The sequence below is a fragment of the Protopterus annectens genome, chromosome 2.part0, assembly GCF_019279795.1.
Source record: "Protopterus annectens isolate FY-2018-M chromosome 2.part0, PAN1.0, whole genome shotgun sequence".
NCBI classification, from domain to species: domain Eukaryota; kingdom Metazoa; phylum Chordata; order Ceratodontiformes; family Protopteridae; genus Protopterus; species Protopterus annectens.
In genome coordinates this window covers 1,307,094,373-1,307,116,080 of record NC_056728.1, presented here as the reverse complement: position 1 = coordinate 1,307,116,080, position 21,708 = coordinate 1,307,094,373, and the positions used below count along the sequence as shown (strand labels likewise).

General features: G+C 38.6%; 1 protein-coding gene across 2 annotated transcripts in view; it reads left to right on the top strand.

Annotated features, from left to right (window-relative positions):
• The window catches only part of ATRAID (all-trans retinoic acid induced differentiation factor), a 425,080-nt gene that overhangs the window by 155,817 nt on the left and 247,555 nt on the right, over positions 1–21,708 (top strand). For both annotated transcript variants that reach the window (XM_044061492.1, XM_044061491.1), the window contains exon 3: positions 18,707–18,778. In XM_044061492.1, the coding sequence (XP_043917427.1) occupies positions 18,707–18,778 (72 nt within the window). The remainder of the gene's footprint in view (positions 1–18,706; positions 18,779–21,708) is intronic.

Genomic DNA, 21,708 nt, shown 5'->3' with positions numbered 1-21,708 from the left:
ATGTTGCATCACATTCTAATTGTGTCTGCAGGCATATATGTGCATGTCAAATGATTTTGTTTATTTATAAAAATATATATCTTAGTGGTATGACCTGGAAACAAAGTTTTTAAAAATGTCTTAATTACTTTCACAAACAGACTCTTAAAGTGGTAATCTCACCTGTAAAGGTATTTTCCTGCTTTAAGTCACCATTGTGCCAAATACATATATTTTAAAAATATTTTTATAGGTTCATAGGTGTGTACTAGGCTAATGGCCCTGGAGCCTTTACAAGCTTAGCCTCAAAAAAATTGCCCAGGCACCATGCCACCCAATGTTAGCTCTCAGTGCCCATACCTAGTAGTGCAACTGGAATGATCCCTGAAATGAACTTTCTGTTAACCATCTTGAAGAGGGCTAGTGAGGTGCTGTGCTTGACATGAATGGGAAGATTATTCCAGAGTACGAGCAGTCTTTGGGAGATGAACCTGTCCTCCTTCCTGTTCCTCAAATGACTTCTATCCCAAGTTGCATAACTGCACAACTTCCTCATTCCTCTCTCTGTCTCTCTCTCTCTCTCTCTACACACACACACACACACACACACACACATATATATATGTATATATATATATGTGTGTGTGTGTGTGTCTGTGTGTGCATATATATATATATATATATATATATATATATCTATATATATATATAATCTGTATGTATACAGACATAGGTCCAGGGTTTCTTTCATGGGTCACACCTCATCACAAAAGGGTTCTCATCCAGGAAATGAGAGGTCATTGTTCCCCTCTACTTGCACTCATTAGACCCATTATAGAGTACAACGCCCCTTTTGGAATGACCTCACAAGACATCTGCAGCAGCTGGAAAGGCCACAGAAGTACCTCACAAAGAGGATTACTGGCCACCTACACTGACCGTCTCAAAAAACTCCAGCTTTACTCTGTAGCATATCGCTTACTCCAAGGAGATCTCTGCCTAACATATAAAGCTATGTTAAACCCAGAGCTGTTGGACATGCTACAGCTTAAGAAATCCCAATCCCTCCGAGCTACTCGCTCTAGGGACCTAAACCTTGTCACCACAATAAACAGGACATGCTGGAGGGAGAGATTCCTGTCCCAGAAACTTACATGAATCACTTCATTTGTCATTGTCAGGACTAGAACCAAAGATACGCACAAACAGTTAATTTCTTTCTTTAAAATAATTCATAGTAACTTCTCCCTCATGCTCAAAATGTGTGTCACCACTTGTTAACCTAGAAGTCCTAACTAATTTTTAACCACATTAACTTTTGCATGGTATGGATGGAAACTGTCATAATGCAAATAAAAATTCTTAAATTTTTCTCCCAAAAGTCTCTTAAACTCCGTAATGGTAGTTTTAAGTGGAATATAAATAAACATGCTAGTGTAATCCTCCTTTCCTGCCAATAATACCTTATTATCCTAAGTTTACCATAACTGTCTTATTTTTTCATCTTCCATCACTATTGGAGCCCGTGTTGCAGTAAGTATAATTAATTCCTTTCTCCCTGATACTCTGCTGACTGTCCATTGTAAAATTCTTTCTTTATCAAATCCACATGCTCATTTCTGTCCAGATTTGTATTGTAAACTAAAGAGATTTTACCAAGGCAAGGCTCAGGACACACTAGTATTTCTGTGCTTTCGTTCTTTAATTATAAAAATAAGAACTTCTTCAGAAAATACTATACAGACTTGACAAGCAGTTTAAAAGTACTGCCAAATAAATCACATGACTAAAATTAATCAATAATAGCAAAATTAAATGTAAGTGTTGTCTCGCAGGTGTATACTGTAAATATCTGCTTAAGAGCTTATAAATTCAATTAGAGATACAATAAAATACAAAAAAAATTATCTTAACATAATTTCTGTGCCTTGATTGTCCTTAGTTTGCTTCTTTCACTACAATTGTATTTTTTAGATTTGTATTATAAAACATTGCGATTTTTACTGTACACTCAATATAATTCATTACCCTTTGCTTTTTGTTTTTAACTGCAGTGACACGTACATTCCATGTTAATGTGGATAAGGCAGCTATTCTGATAATTCTTCATAACAGTTATTTTGAATATTAGTTGTTTCCAACTTACATGCGCACAATGAAGCTTGGCAGGTTGACATTCTATGCAGTTGCTGCTTTACATCACTGTTTGAACTCCTGCTACATTTTCCAAGAGTATTTGTTTTAATAACAGTACTCAAAAAAAAATCCTAAATATATTTTAACTCCCAGTCCCTTTAAATCACAGTAAACTTGCGCAACTATCTATGCTTTCCAAAATGGGTATTTACTCACACCGTATTGGGCAGTTGTCCCAAATAGCTGCACCAACATGCATTATATATTCTAAAGTTAGGTTGAATTGTGCTGAAAGAGCATGCCAAAACCTTTGTTCCCCCTTGCACAGATATCATTTGTCTTTGTTCTAACTCTGTTGCCCTCCCAGGTGCGAAAACATCTTGCATGTTGTCAGTAAACTAACTTTTAGTATTAAGAAAAAGTATTGTGACAGCCCTTAAATTCTTCTTCTTCTTTTTCTTTCGGCTTTTCCCGGTTAGGGGTTGCCACAGCAGATCACCTGTCTGCTCATGATTTGGAGTGTAGTTTTATGGTGTTGATTTGCCAGCGCGGCGCCCAGTCTTCCACAGAAGGCACAATAAACTAAATTGTGGACTGTTTTATATAATGCACTGAAGTACTAAGGCTGCTGGGTAGGCAACTACTTGTAAAAGTATTCACTTACCACAGTTTCAAACTTCATTTATTTTCACCGAGCTGCTTCCAATTTCCTCTTTAAGTAATTATTATAATGGGTCTTATGCAAATGACTCAGAGCACATTCTTCAATCCTTTCCTATTTAGTTGTTTGCAGTTGTAGACTCATCATCTCCAGCTCAAAGCATATGCTGATAAAAAAATGAATAACTTTACAAATACAAGAGGGAACTCTGATAGAAATCGTATGGACTCATGACTAATTGCTTGCACCTGTTTTGTTACTTGCCTTCAGATAAAAAAGCCCTAATGAAAAATAAACAGATTTTTCAAGTGCTAGAAAACTAGAGTTTTCATCCTTTCCATTTTCTGGCCTGTTTGCTTAAACAAATGTCCATTGTCTGCACTATAAGAACCTCAGTCTAGAGTTACATCTGTTGAAAAAAAAACAGGGAAATTATTATAATTTCATTCACATATAGTGTGATTAATACACTTTTACATCCTCACCCAGCAGTCTAAGATCAGAACAGTATGTTGCTTAAATCCAGCCTTTGTCTTTTTACAATCAGGAAAAATTGCTTTCATATTTTTAGTATCACAAGCATAAACAGCAGTCACTGATAAGAATCCCACCTCACATTTAAATATAGCTGCATACAATACAGAACTACTTTACAAAATAACATGATGTTTACTTCAGGAAATTTATTATGCAGATATTACTAAAACAAGAAAAATGTGTACAGTTACATCTTCAGTCCCTTTATTTTCCTTCTAAGTGTTAATGACAGAGTAGGAATTTTGCTTTAAGAGTCTTTTCACCAGCTGAACACAGTCAACAAACTTCCAGTCTTTTTCTCCTACTACTTGCTTCGTAAACATAGCTCTTATTTCTAAACTGTATTGAATGGGAATGACACTTTACAATTCTTGCATTTATTCACTAATTTCACATTCTTATTGAGCTTTTTCATCATTTCCACCTTCCTACACTGGTTTCTGGTTCAAAATCCATGGTACTGCTGATTTTTCTAGTGGGCTGTTGGATCCTTTGTCTGTCTGTCCATAATTTTCATTTGGAACAATGGAAAAGGTTTTACTGGCAAATTCTGTTTGAGAGTTTTGTTATTGTCAGAAGAATGAGAATCAGAGTCTCTTTCAGTTTGCTGGCTCACTCTTTATTGGCTAAACTTTTTTTATTTCCTCCTTAGCATGTACTGCATCCAAAAATGTATTTGATCCCCCAGGAAAATATAGTCTAAATACAGCTAGATGTAGCAGCTTGAATCTCACACCTGCCTCTCAACATCCCCTAATTGCAGTGATAAACTTGCTTTTCTTCTGCCTGGTTTAGAAGAATAATCATTTTCTACAAGCATGCTGGTGTCCACAGTTTTATTTTTAATACTTTTTACTTCTTCCACAGTTTTGTCAGGATTGGTGCAGTCTGTTTTTATGGCTGCATCTCTTCTAATATAGGTCTTGAATAAAAAATAAGAATTAAGAATCCAGGCCACAAGTGAAGGCATAAAAAGATTGTATCTGAAGAAGTCTTTTCTAGACGAAAGCGCTTATACATAAAGCTTTTTACACCTTCACTTCTGGCCTGGATTCTTAATTCTTATTTTTTATTCAGTCATTCAGTTTCTAATACAGGTCTTGGCTGCTTTTTCATGATCAGAGTTGGAACATATAGTCGATGTGCCCTTTCAGTTAAGAAATCCAGCTGTGGAACAGCAGTCTACTTATTTATACTTTTATAAAATTAAAGTAATTTATTCCTTCCAATTTCTCTGGTAGAGCAGTAAATCTGAGCTTTTCTGTGCATGTTTAGTCTTCTACCTCTGTTATTTTTGAAACAGTTCTTTTCTAGAAGCTTCATATTCATCTAGCCTTTTCTTCATTTCACCCTATGATTTCTAAAGTTTTATCAGCTTATCTGATTAGCTACTTAAAGTTTATTTTGCCTTTTACAGCCTTTTCTCATTTGACATTATTGTATTCCTCCAGTGTCTTTCTTATTTTAAATACCTCTGAGAGCAATTGATTCCCCCCCCCCTAAAATACTGGAAACTATTTTCTGTACCAAACCTGAAACATGAACTGCTTTTGTTGGCTAACTGCAAGGGTCAATGTTCTTCACAACCAGTGTTTTTTTTCTTCTCCTCTTTTGGTTGATTTTCTCTTGTATTCTCTAAATTTCTTATTTGCTGACATCTAGGCAGTGTAGTGACTAAAAGTGAATTTTACCCAAACTGTTAATATTTACTGGCTTTTGTACATCACTTTCATTTTTAACATTGGGAGAGGTCTGTCTGCTGCTCATTGTTCAGCCATCTTAGAGCTCTTATCTTTTATCACAACAATTTAAGGTTGTTAAGCCAGGATATCTTTGTCTTCTCTTTCCACATACAACTTAATTCTGCATTTAAACATATCTAAGGGCACCTACTTGAAAGGTGCTTTACCCTCTGGTGACATCCTTTGTCTTGGTTGTTATTTCCTAGTCCTATGATATGCATTTAAGTCTAAGCTTCCAATTCATACCACCATTTGATTTAAACTTTGAATCACATAGTCTGCTACATGTTTTATACCTTGTGTGGACTGCAAGGCTAAATTCTTATTAACCTGTCTTGCACATCCAGCAGAAAAAAATCTAATTCCTAATTATTTAATTAATTAGATGCAAAGTCTTATGGCAGGAAGAAATAGCTAGACTACACTGGCATGTGTTTTCTTTCCTGTGTCTTTTTTAGTGTCTGCCTGCTTCAGTCTCATTTGACATATTAGTCAGGCTACATACCGTACTTAGCATTACTTCTCCCCTAACAGTCAAATTCCTTGTTTTGATGTCTGCCAGGTTTATCTCATGTACAATGGCCATTAAATGTGGCTCCACCCTCTCAAACATTACAGCTAATATAGTGCACTAACTAAATCATTTTAATAATAATTTTAAGACATTTCACTGTCTTCATTTAACATCCTAGAAAGGTGGCGACACTCTTTTGGCTAATTTTGGATATCTTGCCAACACCATGTATATCTGTTTGAAATGTATAGATTGTTGAAGAGCACATAAGGATGTCACAACTGTACATTTTAAAATGTGGTTTAAATTCTTTATTTTAGAAATTTTCAAAGGACAACTCATTGCATAAATCATTACAGTTGTCTTTGCTTGGACTAAAACTTAGGATATAAACAGCACTATTTTCTGTATAATCAAGTCTAGTTAGTAGTTAATGCTGTAGTACATAAGGGATATTCTGATCTGCAACATATCAGTGGTATCTGTATGACCTGCACAAAATATAACTTAACTGTTTAAATCATTGCTTTTATAATGTTTCATTTGTTGCACTTACCCTTGGTACAGCTGAGAGTGGATCCTTGTCACTGGTGAAGAGTAGATACTTTCCATTAACTGAGACTCTGACGCTTAATATTCAGTCATCCAAACTGAGATCCAATTATCTCTCTTATGCAGTAACAGTGTAGTAAATTGAAACATGATTTCTTGGGGAAAATATAGCTTCTGCAATTTGGGAATTCAGTCTTTATTAATTTACAGACTATGACCTATGCACACCTGCACAAATTGTAAGAGTAGCTGAAATTTTCACATAAGCCTTAGGATTCTGTTGTAGGTCTTGCCAGCTTTGTTCATGTAGGAACAGAACTGTTATCAGCTAGTCTTGGGAAAGAGAGAGAGAAGCTGTCTTGGTACACATTCTCTAAACTGTATAGGACAGATGACATGCAGCTGCATGTAAATGCTGTGTCTATCAGCTAGAAAAAAACATAAAATTTGTTATCCTCCCTGTGTCTGAAGGGTATGTTGTAATGGAACTCATTAGACCAAGACTAATAGACAAGTCATTAATTAACATCCTTAGATTAACAGGTTATCCTTAAGTAAACTTCTCCTTTTAACTGCATTATTTTTCCTCCTAAAGCACCTTTTAATCTTGGACATCCATGAAAGAAAGTGGTGATTTCTCACTGATTCCCTTGGTGTTAATAACATTGAGAAAAAATACCATTGAAGACCCCAATGCACTTTATGGGAATGCATTTATTAGTTTAGCATGCTTTGTATATGGTACGGAGTACAGAGTTTGAATTTTGTTAGTTTTAACTGTGTTCAGTGACCAAATTATTACAATGAAGCAAGGAATTAGTTTTATGTAATGGATTATACATTTGATAAATTAACCACACGTACACCGACATATTCTGAACCATCACAGGGGAGGTAAGGAACCTTTTCTTAAAGGTGGTAAGATAAAAATAATAGGAAAGGTTGGAACTGGAGATGCAGCTATATGCCATATCAGACCAGAGAGATGTTATTGTACTAGTTCATAAATTGTTAGCAAGGCAGATTACAGTTAATAAAGGAGATGCAGACTGTGAATGAGTCATGTGCATAGTAAAGACTAGAATTGATAAACCTTGCCAAGTTGGTGCTTTTAGACCCACTGAGAAAGACTCTTACTTTTGGCAAAGAGTATTTAACTTGGCTAACAGGCCACTTACTGTGGTTAGAGATTTTATTTATGCTGGGTCCCATGATGGATATTTCTGATCCTATAGTGTAAATCTTGTGTGTGTGTGTGTGTGTGTGTGTGTGTGTGTGTGTGTGTGTGTGTGTGTGTGTGCATACATGACTATGTATACATACATTATGACTGGATAAATGCAGAATGCATAGTTGATGCAGTCAGGTGGATACTTCTCAGTGCAAGAGAGTTTGCATATTCATTTTTTCTGCATCTGGGTAGCCATATTAGATTAGATTTTTAATTAGTTGCTATCAGTGTATGAAGCTAGGTCGTAGCTGCTTCAGTGTCTCTTGCCAACCCTCCTTCTTTTCATAACCGTGTGTACGAAATGAAAAGCCTTTCAGCCTTTTAGAAGAGTTTTGTTCTGTCAAGGCAGTACGTGAGCTGCCAGTGCACATCAAAAGTGTAAAGTATTCTCTCTCCTTTATTTTTAAGCTCTGGGAAGAACACAAGGGAAGGTAAAGGATCGACTGAAGGTTAATTCTGTGACCACTTTAAGCATAAAAGAGGGATTAGTGCACAGCACAGTCCTATCCCTGTCAAAAATCAGGTAAAGGTGTTCCACCATGAGGACTGTAGCTCAGTGACTCACTTTGTAGACATCAGAGCAATAAGCAAAGCAATTTTCTATATTAATAACTTCAGATCAGCCTGAGCAGCAGGTTCAAAAGGTGGTAAGGTCAGCTTCTCCAAACATAGTTGAGATCCCCCGAAGGAAGTGTTTGCATGCGAGGGCTTCTCATATACAGTACTCCTTTCATGAACTGTTTTACCAAAAAAGAAGAAAGAGAAAGATCCATTAGCAGAGATGGCCACTAAATGCACCTTAATGGATGCATTTAATAATCCATCCTGAAGTAGCTCACGTAAATATTTCAAGACCAGAGGAATGTTAACTTTGAGGGACCGTCTGTTCCCATTTAGGCACCACTTAGAAAACCTTATACATTTGTAAACATAAGATATTCTAGTAGTAGGTTTTCAGGCCTCTTTTAACACCCACTGCACATCCTCATGAAACAAGTCCCTAAACTGAGTCAAGATTGAATCATCCAGGCTGTCATTTGTAGTTGCTTCAAAGTGGGATTCCCTTGTCACCCCCAGAGACTGTGTGAGCAAATTCAGGGTGTGAGGAAGTCTGTGGTAATTGCTGTTGGCCAATGCCATTAAAAAGGAGAGCCAAGATTGCCTGTATCAATGGGGGTAAACACAATCATCTTTGACATTTCTTACTGAATCTTCAAAAGTACCTTGCCAATCAGTGGAAAGGTGGAATGCACATAATAACATTCCTAGCATAGCTGCAAGGATGTCTGGAACAAAATTTCTCCAGCTATGTATTTTAAAAGAAGGTGAACAGATCTGTTTAAGCTTGTTACCCCACATCTGGACTAGATCCTTAACCCCCACTACCTTAAGCTTCCACTCATGCAGGTCTACCCAAGATCTGCTCAGTTTGCCACAACATTTTGCTCTGATGGGCTATATGATGCCTGAAGAGCCAGTGAATGCTGTAAGGCCAGCTCCCAGGCTGTCACTACCAACCGGCACTGAGGGTATGGACCTCAGAATTTATTGAGGTATCATATTACTGTAGTGTCTTCCATAACCACCAGATGAGGACCTGGAGTCCATAGGTGGTAAAAAAAAACCTTTCAAGGCATGCAACACTGCCACCATTGCCTTGATATTGATGTGCTTCCATACATCCTTGGGACCCCATGTAGTCTGCACTTGCATTCCCATTGATACAGCTCCCCAAGCAAAGTCGGACAAATCTATCAGGATAGATTATGCCACAATGGGGGATTTAATAAAAGGCAGCAGTGGTAACTGAGATTCCAGAGAATGTAGGCTCTGGGTCCAACAGTTCTGGGCTTACCACTTAATGTTCCACATGTGGAGATTAGCCAGTGGTACCATGAGGATCATTTTTAGGAATTCTGTTGTGAAGGCAAAGGTTCTCCTTGAGAATTCCTGAAACACAGTATGGTGAGTCACGACTTTGACTTCAGGAAGAAAAGCCATTCTTTTATCAGAGTCAATAAAGCACACCAGGATGACAAATCTTTGCAAGGGTGTTCGGCATGACTTCTGAAAGTTCAGCATAAATCCTAGCTGGAAGACTAAGGTCAAGACCTTCTCTAGGGACTGATTCCGCAAAGACTACCAAGTCATCAGGGTAAGGAAAGAGGAGAATACCAGTAGTCCAACAGTGAGCCGGTACTGGAGCAGCGCATTTATTAAGCACTCAAGGTGCCATGGATAGCCCAAAGGGTAATGCATAGCACTACTAACCTGACGCAGCAAGTCTCGGGTATGTCCAGAAGAGATGAACATGGAGTATAAATTGATGCACATCTTTCAGGTCCAGGGTCACCATGAAACTACAGACCAGCAGCAGAGGAAGCATTGACTGCATAGTGAGCATATTAAACTTAGGTACCTTGACAAAATATTGAGAAAGGATAGGTCCAACGTCTCATTTGGGAACCATAAGAGTAAAAAAATTTAATTTTGTCTCTCTGCAGGAGGGACCAGTTCTTTGACCCCTGAGTCCAGCAGTATAGGAAGGAATAACAGTGTCTGGCCTGATGGGTGACTGAGAACGCCCTACAATGGAGGTGGATTTGCTTACCTCTTTTTGCCTCTGATAACAAAGTAGAATACCCATTCATCAGAAACCACAGATCTTGTTGAAAGCTACATGTCAAATTGGGGTACCTAGAAGGTAACTTTGAGAGTGATGGGTGCTGCACCTCTGTAAAGTCATAAGCTGAAATTTAGAGAAGGGAACCTCTCTCATTATGTTCGGCAGAAATGTATCCTGCCATTTCCTCTAAGTACTTTGGTTTCTGTATCGTTCAATCTTCTGATAGATAGATAGTTTGATAGATAAATAAACCACTGAAAATTATCTTGTTAGTTGGAAGGGAACATTAGGAATAAATTGACACCCCTTGCATCAGTTTACTCCCGTCATCAAGTTGTTAGGGATCTAATTAGCTGCTGTACTAAACATATAGTCAGAATCAAGTAAAGCATTCAGAATCTCATTTTTAAGTTCATTAGAAAGGTTCTGGTTCTGACTGAGTAATATAGTATACCTCCCTATCACAACTGATGTGACTGCATTTCCAAAAACAGTTTTGGCCCCCTCCAAGGCGCTTAAAACATATACACACTTAAGAAGTATTTGAAACAATCTCTTTCCTATGGAACTTAACTATGCAACAGACTCTTCTAATCTATACATACACCTCAACTCTAACTTCCGCAAATAAACTGGAAGTTAATTTAGAAACTACCCTGCTGGCCTGTGCTAGTTTTTTTACCTGAGATTTTAGCCAGTTGCCTAAAATTGCTGAAGGGACTGGTTTGGAGAAAACATAGTCCATTAGGCAGAGAATCATTCAGCAGAGGATAATTGCTAGCTTACTTAAAATTATCCTCCAACACAGTGATCAGTGGAGGGAAGGTGGCCATGTCCAGGGCCTTGTCCTTGAAAAGATCTTATACCCTGCTAATGTTGGGGGCAGCCGATGATTGCTCCCAAAAGAATACATTCCTAGAATTAGTCAGCATATGGGAAAAAGAAAGCATCTGTTTGGCTTATGGAACTTGTTCATCTTCAGAGGAAACAGACCAATCAGACATTTTCAAAACCACAGATTATAGATCCCCTACAAAATCAAGATCCTAGAGTATTTGAATGGGGGTGAGAGCACCAGCAATGGTCAAAACTAGGTTGTGCAGACTGTAATCAATGGCCTGAATAATGGAGTGAACCATTGCCACCAGCTCAGGAGAAACAGTATTAGCCCTGCAATGTGGTGGGGCATCTGTCTCTTTTACGCATGTATCACACTAGTAGGAGAATCTGTAGGGGGATACATATCAAGACTGACAACAGATTCTGGACCCCTGACTTCCCCTGCACCTACAGAGTTTGGTACTCCCATACCTATATCAGGCAGTTGTATAGCCCTGAAGGAGATGTCTGACCCTCATGTCATGCACAGTTGTGGTATTAACACTACAACAAAGGAGTTGCAGGGAAAAGAAGGCAAATTGTTTAATAGCCTGTCGAAGCTAGGCTACTCAGAGTCATAAGCTGTATGATGGTGCATATTTTTTTATTTAATTCTATGTTTTTTGGGAACACAAGGAGCAGATGGTGGGGGGTGCAGTATCAGAGTTCAAGTCAAGGGGACAAGAAACTAGTTTCAGTCAAATTGAATGCACATAAACACAGTATTAGACAATAAATAAAACTGATGAAACATTCCTGTCAAAATTGTTAACATACAAAAATAGTGCCGACATCAAAATTTAAATGAAAAAAATAATTTAAAATGTTGTAACCCTGCTCAATCACCTCAAATAATCATAACCCATAGATAAAATTGCAATATCGGCAAGTTTTCCTATCAGAACTTACAAATAAAGCTTTTAATCAATGGGCCTTACTGTGCTAGTCAAGTAAAAACAGAAATATATGCACAATTTCTAATCAGAAAAAAAACAATCAAAGTAGCAAAATATACTACTTAAGCACTGAGAAAAGGCAGAGGGAGGAAATAAAAACCCAAAAGAGTTTCTTATTTGAGCTCAGCATCTATAAAGAGAAGAATTAGAAGCAGTCTTTTCAGGGATCCTGCTCTTACTATGGCACTAGAAAACTGAATGGGTCCTGTCTGTGGGTCTGAAACTCTCACAAATCTTAACCCAGCACTCCTGACCAAACTTGAATCTACCTACAACAAGGTAGCTAGATTTGATGCCCAGCAGACCTACAAATCCCATGACTGTCTCTCTCTAAAACACCTAAACTGGCTTGAATTACCCTACCAGCTTCTTCTTTCTCAGCTCCAGATCACCCATTCTACCCTATACCAGCCTTCCTACTGCCCAGCACTATCCCCTCTCATCTCCCATTATTCTCCCTCCAGACCTCTCCAAAGCTCTAACCAAGACCTACTACAAATCTACAAACCCAAGTCTAAATTTGGACGCAACATGTACAGCTATCACCCCACTATTGCCTGGAATAGGCTCCCACTAGAAATCAGGACACATCCTAAACAATTTAAGACAGCCACTAAAGAGCACTTTAAAAGTCACTGGTCCTGCCACTGCACTCTTCCTCCTTAAACATCCCCTACTTCTCATACTTTAATCTACTTTCTGCCCTTAACTCACTCTTCTTGCTAGCTTTTTCTAATCTTCATTGACTACTCTTTCTACTGTCTTCTAAAATCTGTTAAGCAAATTGCCTCAGAGAAACATCCTATTGTAATTGTCTTACCTTCATGCAACTACATCATGATAAAACTGTTTTTTTTAACCACATACCCCAAAATCTATACTCATCTTAATGACATATTTCTTTTTATACATCTTGAAATAGTTATGCTATACTCCTGATTATTGACGCTGTATAACATTGTATTGCTACTTAATACCTTGTAATAATCCTGTAACATTGCTGTTTAATGCTAATTTATAATGAAAATTGTATAATATGTTGGAGCTTTTCTCCCCGGGCCACCGCTGAAAAAGGGCTCTTCAGCTCAGTCAGACAATCCCAGTCAACAAATGTAAAATAAATAAATAAATAAAATGCCCACATAATCCCAACGTAGTACCTGATTGCAGTTCTTTCACAAAGGAGCAGTGTTTTTCTTTTGTGTTTCAGGCAATTAAATCATTTTAAATACTGGGTGATGAGTGGCCTTTCTTGGCTATATACCTGTGGTGCTGTGATTGAAATCAAAGGTAACTGTAAAATTGACAATCATTATATGGTTTAGCAAAGAAAAAGGCATGGATAAGAGGACCCAGCTATTGCACTGCCAGATTAATAAATAATGGTGTATTGGCTTCAGATACATAATCCTAATGCTGCAGTATAGTGAGCTAATTAAGGGTTAGGATATGATACTTTTAAAGAGGAGTAAGCTGTTTGTGCTTAAGGAGAATCTTCCAGTAAGCTATTTGCTTATAATCTTAAGTACCGAAGACATAAAAAAACAAATTTGTAAGTTGAAGAACACTAAACTTAGGTTGCACTCATGCTAGGAGCAGGTAAATGGTATCATAAAACAATTTTTTTACATATGCAATTCATCAAAGCTTTTCCTACTGTTTGGGATCCAAAGCACCAAAGTAAGTATTCTTTGCAGGAAGGCAAGCCTACCTGCATTCCCACATGAGTGCAAGCCCCCCAAACTTATATATACCAACTCAATAGTTGCGCAAACATGAAGAAGAGAGAAATCTTCCAAAATAAATTATTGGTAGCATACACTTAGAAACCATACCAGCAGTGATTTCTTATAGAAATCAGTAACTGGTGAGTCCATCACTGGGGAATTGTCGCTCAGAGAATGGATCCTGAGGGACTCGGGGTTTTGTGAATGAATCCTCAAGAGTTGGAGATTAGGGAAATGTAGGTAGAGCTGCATTTTTAAGTTGTATTTTTTATTTGCACTTTATGTCTCTGATTTGACTGCACACTGCCCCAGGTTTGTAAAGCAAGAAGCTGGAGGGCATGAAATTATGAAATTATTACTTACATCTCTCAAATCAGAGCTTCAACATATTGACTAAACCATTTGCAGCCCTCGTAGTGCCTTTTTAGTCAGTATTCGCATATTGGACATTTCCTCTTAACAGGCTCATACTCAGATTTGAACATCATGCTGGCAGTACTCAATGGTAGGAGTCTAAATAGAAAGGTGCCAGAACTTGAGGGTCTGCTGCAAGTTGAACACATTTATTTATTTATTTATTTACATTTGTTGACCGGGAGTGTCCGACTGGATGTAGGTCCATTTTCAGCGGAGGCCTGGGGAGAAAAGCTCCACAGTTAAAATAAACAGACAATAGTTACATTGGTTTACATAGCGATTAACAATTTGATTAACATAGCAATTAACTACAAACATATTTACAGATGAAGAACATAGTACATCAGTAGGCAACTAGAATATTTAGCTGCAAAGTACATAACAGACATTAACAAATGTTACAATAAGAAGTTCCTGCTGTATAATAAGTACTAGGCTTATGAGCATCTGAGCTTGCTATATCGTTATATATACATTGATATTTGTGTAGTTATAGGTTCATAGGTTCATAAGCCTATTCAAAATGGTACCCTGGCTTTCGCCACCCAAGAAAATTATTTTCCTGTGCCCCTGTCGAGTAGAGCCACAGAGGTAATCCCCGGGGTGAATTTCCTACCTCCCATCCAATCATCAAGGTTTTTCTTGAAGAGTGCTAATGAGGAGCTTTGTTTGATATAGATAGACAGTTTGTTCCAGAGTATGGGAAGTCTCTGAGACAGGAATCTGTCCCTCCAGCATGTTCTGTTTATTGTGGTGACAAGGTTTAGATCCCTAGAGCATGTAGTTCAGAGAGATTGGGATTTCTTTAAGGGGAGCATATCCCACAGCTCTAGGTTTGACATAGCTTTGTATGTTAAGCAGAGATCACCTCTGAGTAGGCAATATGCGACGGAGTAAAGCTGGAGTTTTTTGAGATGGTCTGCACAGGGCAACTGTTTGAGGCCAGTAATCCTCTTTGTGACATATTTCTGCGGCCTTTCCAGTTGTTGTAGAGACATAGTTTCAGTGCAATGACAGCACTCCCTCTGTACCATGGTTTTAACACCCATCATATGTTCATACCCTTGGCTAACTGTGGGGGAATATCCCATAAAAAAATGAGACCATATGTAGAGACTTCTCCAGAGCAAACCTACTTCAACTTGTAGTAGACATATACAATATTCCCATATTCCCAAGAATTCCTTGCAAATAAACCCAACTGAGAAAGCTGCTGCATTCACTTCTGACTTTTGTCAGCACCTAAATAGCTGCCTAAAAAAGTCAGTACCCATCCACCCTAAATATATTAGTAAATTCAGGAATAACTCCGTCTGGTAGAGCTCCCACATAAAGAAATTGTATAAGAAAAGAAGGTAAATAGTGAAAAGTTGCAAGAAATTCTGATCCCCTTCCTCAAGACCTTTGTGAAACATACCAGTAAGAATCTTGAGAGCACTATTAGAAAATGTAAAGCATAATGCGATCTTAAGGTTGCCAGAGATACCAAAGGAAACTGTAAATCTTTCTTCAGCTATGCAAGAAAAGTTTGGAATAATGTTCAACAATGTACTGAGCTCATCCATATTAATATCACAAACTCTGATCAGAAGGATATAGCCAGTATATTAGCAGACAAATTTAGCACTAACGTTACTCCATGTTACCCTCATTATTAGCCTCACTTTCCCTGAATATTTAGTTTCTCCTAAACAAACCTTGAAACTAGTCTTAGAATCCCTGTCAAAGGCTAAATGCAGTAATCCCAAGGACCAGACAGCATGCTAGTTGAATTCTCCTCAATGCCAAGTATTCATTATCGAGCATCTACTTAAATTGTTGAACTTCAGCGTTTGTGCCTGCTGCCTGGAAAACAGCCAGTATAACTGCCCCACACAAGAGTGGCCCCTCTACAGACCTAGGGAATTATAGACCTGTTAGACTCAAGGGCCATATGTGCAAAGTCTTGGTACATATCATAGCATAACTCATTTACACAGATGTAGGAAACTTAATTGAACTAGACTCCACACAATTTGGTTTTGTGAAGGGGAGGTCCTGACTCCTGAACCTAGGATGTTTCTTTGAAAAGGTTACAGAGGCTGTGGATAGTGATCTGTGCATGCTGTATATTTTGATGTGGCCAAAGAAGTCATCCTATCCTGTATTCTTTCCTTAACAGACCTATCATTAAGTGCAATGCCCCTTTGATGCATATAGATCCAAGCATATTGCTCAACTGGAAAAGCCGCAAAGATTTCTAACCAAGAAAATTAAAGGTCTGAAACCCCAGAACTATCCTAAAAGATTAGCATTACGACTTAAACTCGTTTGCCTACCAGCTGCTCGTAGGTGACCTGTATGTAGCTTTTTGAGCCATGAAAGATCCAATGTTATTTGACCTGTTTCTTCATCAAACCAGTGCCTGTACAAAACAAGACTAATTGTAGAGGTAGTTTCCAAACTCAGCTATACCCAGCCTGTGGAATAAAGTGCCACGGCAGGTCAAACAGAATACTGATTTGGCTATTTTTTAAGGCTAGTCTTGATGACTGGATGGGCAGACACAAATTAAACCAGACTTATCATGTAAGGCTCTGATTGATTTGGGAGGTAAGCAGTGCTGAGTGCTTGACGGGATTGTCTAAAGGTGTATCTTATGGTATCCATCATCACTTGCCTAGTATAATTCCTATGTTCCCATATAAATGCTGTTTGTACGGCATCATGCTGCCACCTTTTTTGTAATATTCTCATATTTGTCCTAGTATTATTCTCTTCTAGTTTTGTTGCATCTCTTTCCATTATCACCACATTGAGTTTTTAGTGTTTTTTCTCAAAATGAAATGGGCAGGTCTGGAAGGAAACAGTCAAAAAAACAATCCAAACTGCACACTGAATTACTTGGTCTGTGATATTTAGGAAATGTACAGAATTATTTTCTGAAATTCATGTGTTTTGTTTTTCTTTCTTTGTGGTGCTTCATTTCCAAGGACTACTAGTAATACATTGATAAAGTATTCAAGAAGAAATGCAGAAGTTTAGTCTTTTGAATGATGACATCCAATTTGACATTCAGTTTGTGTGTGTGTGTGTCTCTCTCTCTCTCTCTCTCTCTCTATATATATATATATATATATATATATATATGGAAAATTGCCCTCTTTACATGCCCTCTCACCCCTCACCCACACAGTCATTCAGCAAATGTAATATATTATGTTTTCTAAGTTATTTTAGTGTGTGGTGACTTAATTCTTGTGTAATGAGGCTCTTTTATTTCCCCTCTTTCCTCTGACATATGTTGTCAGTCAGTCCCAGGCAGATATAAAATGTCACTGAATGTTTTCCTGATGTAGTGAGTGGCAGCTTCTACCTTGTGTAATCTTAGAAAAAAGCTTTGTTATTTTAACTTATCAATGACGTTTTGTACTTTTTATATGATTTGGGTGACCCGCTGATGTGGGAATAAGTCATCTACTAATGATGCTAATAGCCAGGGCTTGAGGTTGAAAACAAGTTCCTTTAGTTGGGGAATCATAGCAGTGGAAGAATGGACTGTGAATTAGTGATCTGAGTTTGATTAGTCGCTTGGATGCTGGAAGAGCTGCCTTGGCCATCCTGAGGGATGGAGAGGTGGCTTCTTGTTGGCTGATCACCACCATGTAAGGACACAAAATGGACAGGACTGGGGACATGGGATTGTTAATTTCAAACTAGCTTCATAGTCCTCATTAGCAAGTGGGTGGAGACTTGCAGATGAAGGATGTTGTGGTTGTAGGCTGTGTACAGTGGTGTGGGTGTTCATGTCAGCGACCAAAAAAGGGTTATAGCTTAATTAAATATGCCCACAATATTGGGATGTCAGTGAGTGTGCATGCCACCTTCATGCATAACTCTTAACCTACTTGTGCAGGAAACAGGGACAAAGCCAAAAACAATAGTGGAAGGAAGCCCCAAACCAGGGACAGGTTTCTAAATATTGCTTTTATATACTTCAGATGTTGCTGCAGTAATAGGTTTTATATTAGCATACATTTTCTGAAAGATATTAACGCCTGCTGTTATTTAGTGACTGTTATCCTCAATGATTTGCCACAAAAAATACACATTCTTTGAGGAGCAGATCAAAAATATGAAGTAAAATAAGGGACATTCTGCAAAATCAGGGATGATTGATATGTTTGCCTCTATGGCTGATTGAATAATAGCCCTTCTAGTTAACTCTTACTGTCATGTTGGGGTCTCCTCATTGTATGAAGAAGTGTAAAAGGGCTCAAGACAGAGAGAGAGACTTAATGGTCAGTTGTCATGGAGGCAAAAAAATAACCTAGAAGAAAAAGAAATAAGAATGGACCACGCGTCAAAGGAACAGCTGACAGTTCTTGGAAGGATGGGGGTGACTTCCCTTGTTAATTAAGTTGGAAGGGCAAGGGTTATAGAATGTGTAGGATGTATTAAACATCCTTTGAATATATGTGAGTAAAATGAAGAGTTTGCTAATGTCATTACACTTGTGCATTCTAGTGGCAAGGTTCTATAACTAAAAACTAGAAATGGTAAAGGACTTCACTGTAGCATTAGTTAGAGAGTGGGGTGACTGTTAAAGACCCATATAAAATACCACAGATGTACTTGTACAAACATGTATAATTATGTATGTTTTATTTATGTGTACGTGTATGCATGTTTGCATTATAAAATGTTAAGCACATCACTGTTGCTTTACTGTGTATGATTTCTTTTGTTCACTGTTTCTCCCCATTGTAGGTTGGACTTTGGGAACTGCTCACTGTCACAGATTGATACTGAACTTCAAACAGCTAGCACTGCTGAAGTCATGTAAGTTAGAACAGCAATGTGTAAGAATTCGGCCTTGTATCATATTGACTGACTTTGTGCATAAAAAGCATGGCTACTTATCTTTGGCAGAATTTCTTTTATTCTTCTGTTTGGGTAGTGTTGTGGTGTTCAGGTTTGTTACAGAGGGCCACTGTTTGTTGAAATGATGTGTGATATATGGAAAGAATCTTTTTCCAAAATGTGCTTCAGCTCAAACAAGGGATGATGTCTTAACCCTGTGGTGCTGGTGGTGGGTTTATATATATATATATATATATATATATATATATATATATATATATATATATATAGTTTCATAGTATAGTACTAGGCTATCTGCCCTACTGCATTTATAAGCCTAGCCAAAGTGTATGTGGCTTTCGCCACCCCATGTAATGATACAAAAGTGTACAATTTAAATTAAATTTAGTTTACTGTGCCTCTATCTAGCAATGACACAGAGATGACCCCCGGGGTAAAACTACGATCACCCATCTATTCGTCCAGACCTCTCCTGAAGAGAGTCAGTGAGGGGCTCCGCCTAACATGGACAGGTATCCCGTTCCAGAGTGCGGGAAGCCCCCGGGCCATGAATCTGTCACTCCAGCATGTCCTATCCATATTTGTGCTGAGGTTCAGATCTTTAGCTCTCGTGGCTCTGATGGATTTGGATTTTTTGAGGTGGAGCATGTCCATTAATTCTGAATTGGACATGGCCTTGTACGTAAGGCACAGATCACCTCTGAGCAGGCGGCATGCTACTGAATAGAGCTGGAGCTTTTTCAGTCTGGCAGCATATGACATATGCTGGAGACCCTTGATCCTCTTTGTAAGGTACTTTTGGGGTCTCTCCAGCTGCTGCAGGTGCCGGGTGAGGTACATACCAAATGGGGCACCTTACTCAATCATAGGCCTGATAAGGGAGGAATATAAGGGTACAGTGACATCCTTTGATCTGGATGTGAATCCCTTCATGATAAGGTGGGCAAGGTAGAAGGTCTTTGTAACCACTTTGGCGACGTGGGTGTCAAATGAGAGGTCACTGTCAACTTGGGTCCCCAGGTCTCTGATTACTTTTTCCGTACTTAATGGATTACCACCTATGTGGTAATTTGTGGGCACTTTGTTTTTTCCAAAGGGGATGACTATACATTTTTTGGCATTTAGTTTAAGGCCATGACTCTGGCACCAGTCATCTGTTTCTGTGAGGCCCTTCTGGAGGATGCATGTGTCAGCTGGTGTGTCGACTATGGCGCCCAGTTTGCAGTCGTCTGCGAACTTTGTCAGCCACAACCCCCCTATGTTTGCCTGCACATCTGAGAAACAAATGCCGAACAAGAGGGGTCCCAAGACAGAGCCCCGTGGGACTCCACCCGTGACCGGCTTAGAGTCTGACATAGCTCCAGCTATTCTGACTTTGTGGGTTCTGTCCTTTAGCCAATTTGCAACCCATCTTGTGACAAATGGGTTTACATTTAAGCTGTTGAGCTTGTCAATGATGCCTGAGTGGGGTATTGTGTCGAAGGCTTTTGCCAGATCCAGGTAGGCTGTATGAACCGCCCTGCCCTCATCGATGGCCCTAGTGACTGTTTCAAAAAAGTCCACCAGGTTTAAAAGACAGGATCTGCCTTTTACAAAGCCGAACCGGGTAGGGTCAATTGTCTGTAGGTCCCCGATGTCTTTGTTTATGAATATTTACTCTTGCACAAACTTGTTACAGAACAAAAATCATATTTACCACAGTCCTTTGTAAAAACTGTTTACAATTAAAATAAAATGAGCAAACACAACAAAACAAATAAAATGTTTCCAACTGTCTAATCAATAAAAAATGGATATGTTGCCATTGATATGAACTTTGCCACTACCTCCGTCACCATCTTTGTGTATATGGGGTTCCTGAAGTAATATAGAAATTGCCTCATGTTTACTAACAGACTGTTAATTCTCAAACAAACTGGTATGGTATGCAGATGATGCATTTACACAATGTCACTGGAGGCAAAGCTCTCACATAAAAACACTCCCAATATCAGTAAGGTTGTCAGTGGTACATATGCTGTACCCCTCACACACAATTCAAAGCAAACACATAGATTCACATATGCTGAGGCACTTTAAATGTAACCTACCTAAACCCCAAAGACCTCCCAGACAAAGTACACATAACAAACCCCCTCAGCAACCCCAAACACACTGTTTCAAAACAACACCCATATAAACACGTACAGCCATATCTTATGGAGCCTCTACTTCTAAGCCCATAACGCAAGCTACCACACAATCCAACATTCTACTCACTGAAGATTCCATCATGAAACACACTGATGTCTCTCTCATCAAGCCTGGTAAGCAGAAAGTCACAGTCACTTGCTTATCAGGGGACAGGAGCCATCATGTTACACACGCGCACTGTTCATTGGACTACAAGTACCAGTATGACTCACTCATAGTCCGTGACATGTGTAAATGACATGAGATGTACCTCCCTACACTATATGAAGACAGACATCATGGAGCTGTTGGAATATGTGCCCCAGGCTGGTATGAGCTTAGCATTGAGCAGCATTTTACCTTCTCCAAGATGGCTAACTTTAATAATTGGCTTAGTTTCTGGTGTCATTCTATGGCGGTGCAATATTTGTCAGCATGGGAAAAGATGGTAAACAGAACATATTGCTTTGCCAGGGATGGTCTGCACCTCTCCCCTCTAAGCTTCTGAATATTAGCTAAAACATTATCTTCACCCATAGTGCCTTTTTTAGGCAATGCCAAACTGAAAGTTCTTCCGGAATAGCAAATCAAAAGCAAGAAAATCTACAAGTTTTACAACTCAATACTAGGAGTCTAAACAAAAACCTCACTGCTTAGAAGCTCTGTCTTTACCCTTAAGAATGCTGATGTCTGTGCAGCCACTGAAATATGGTTTA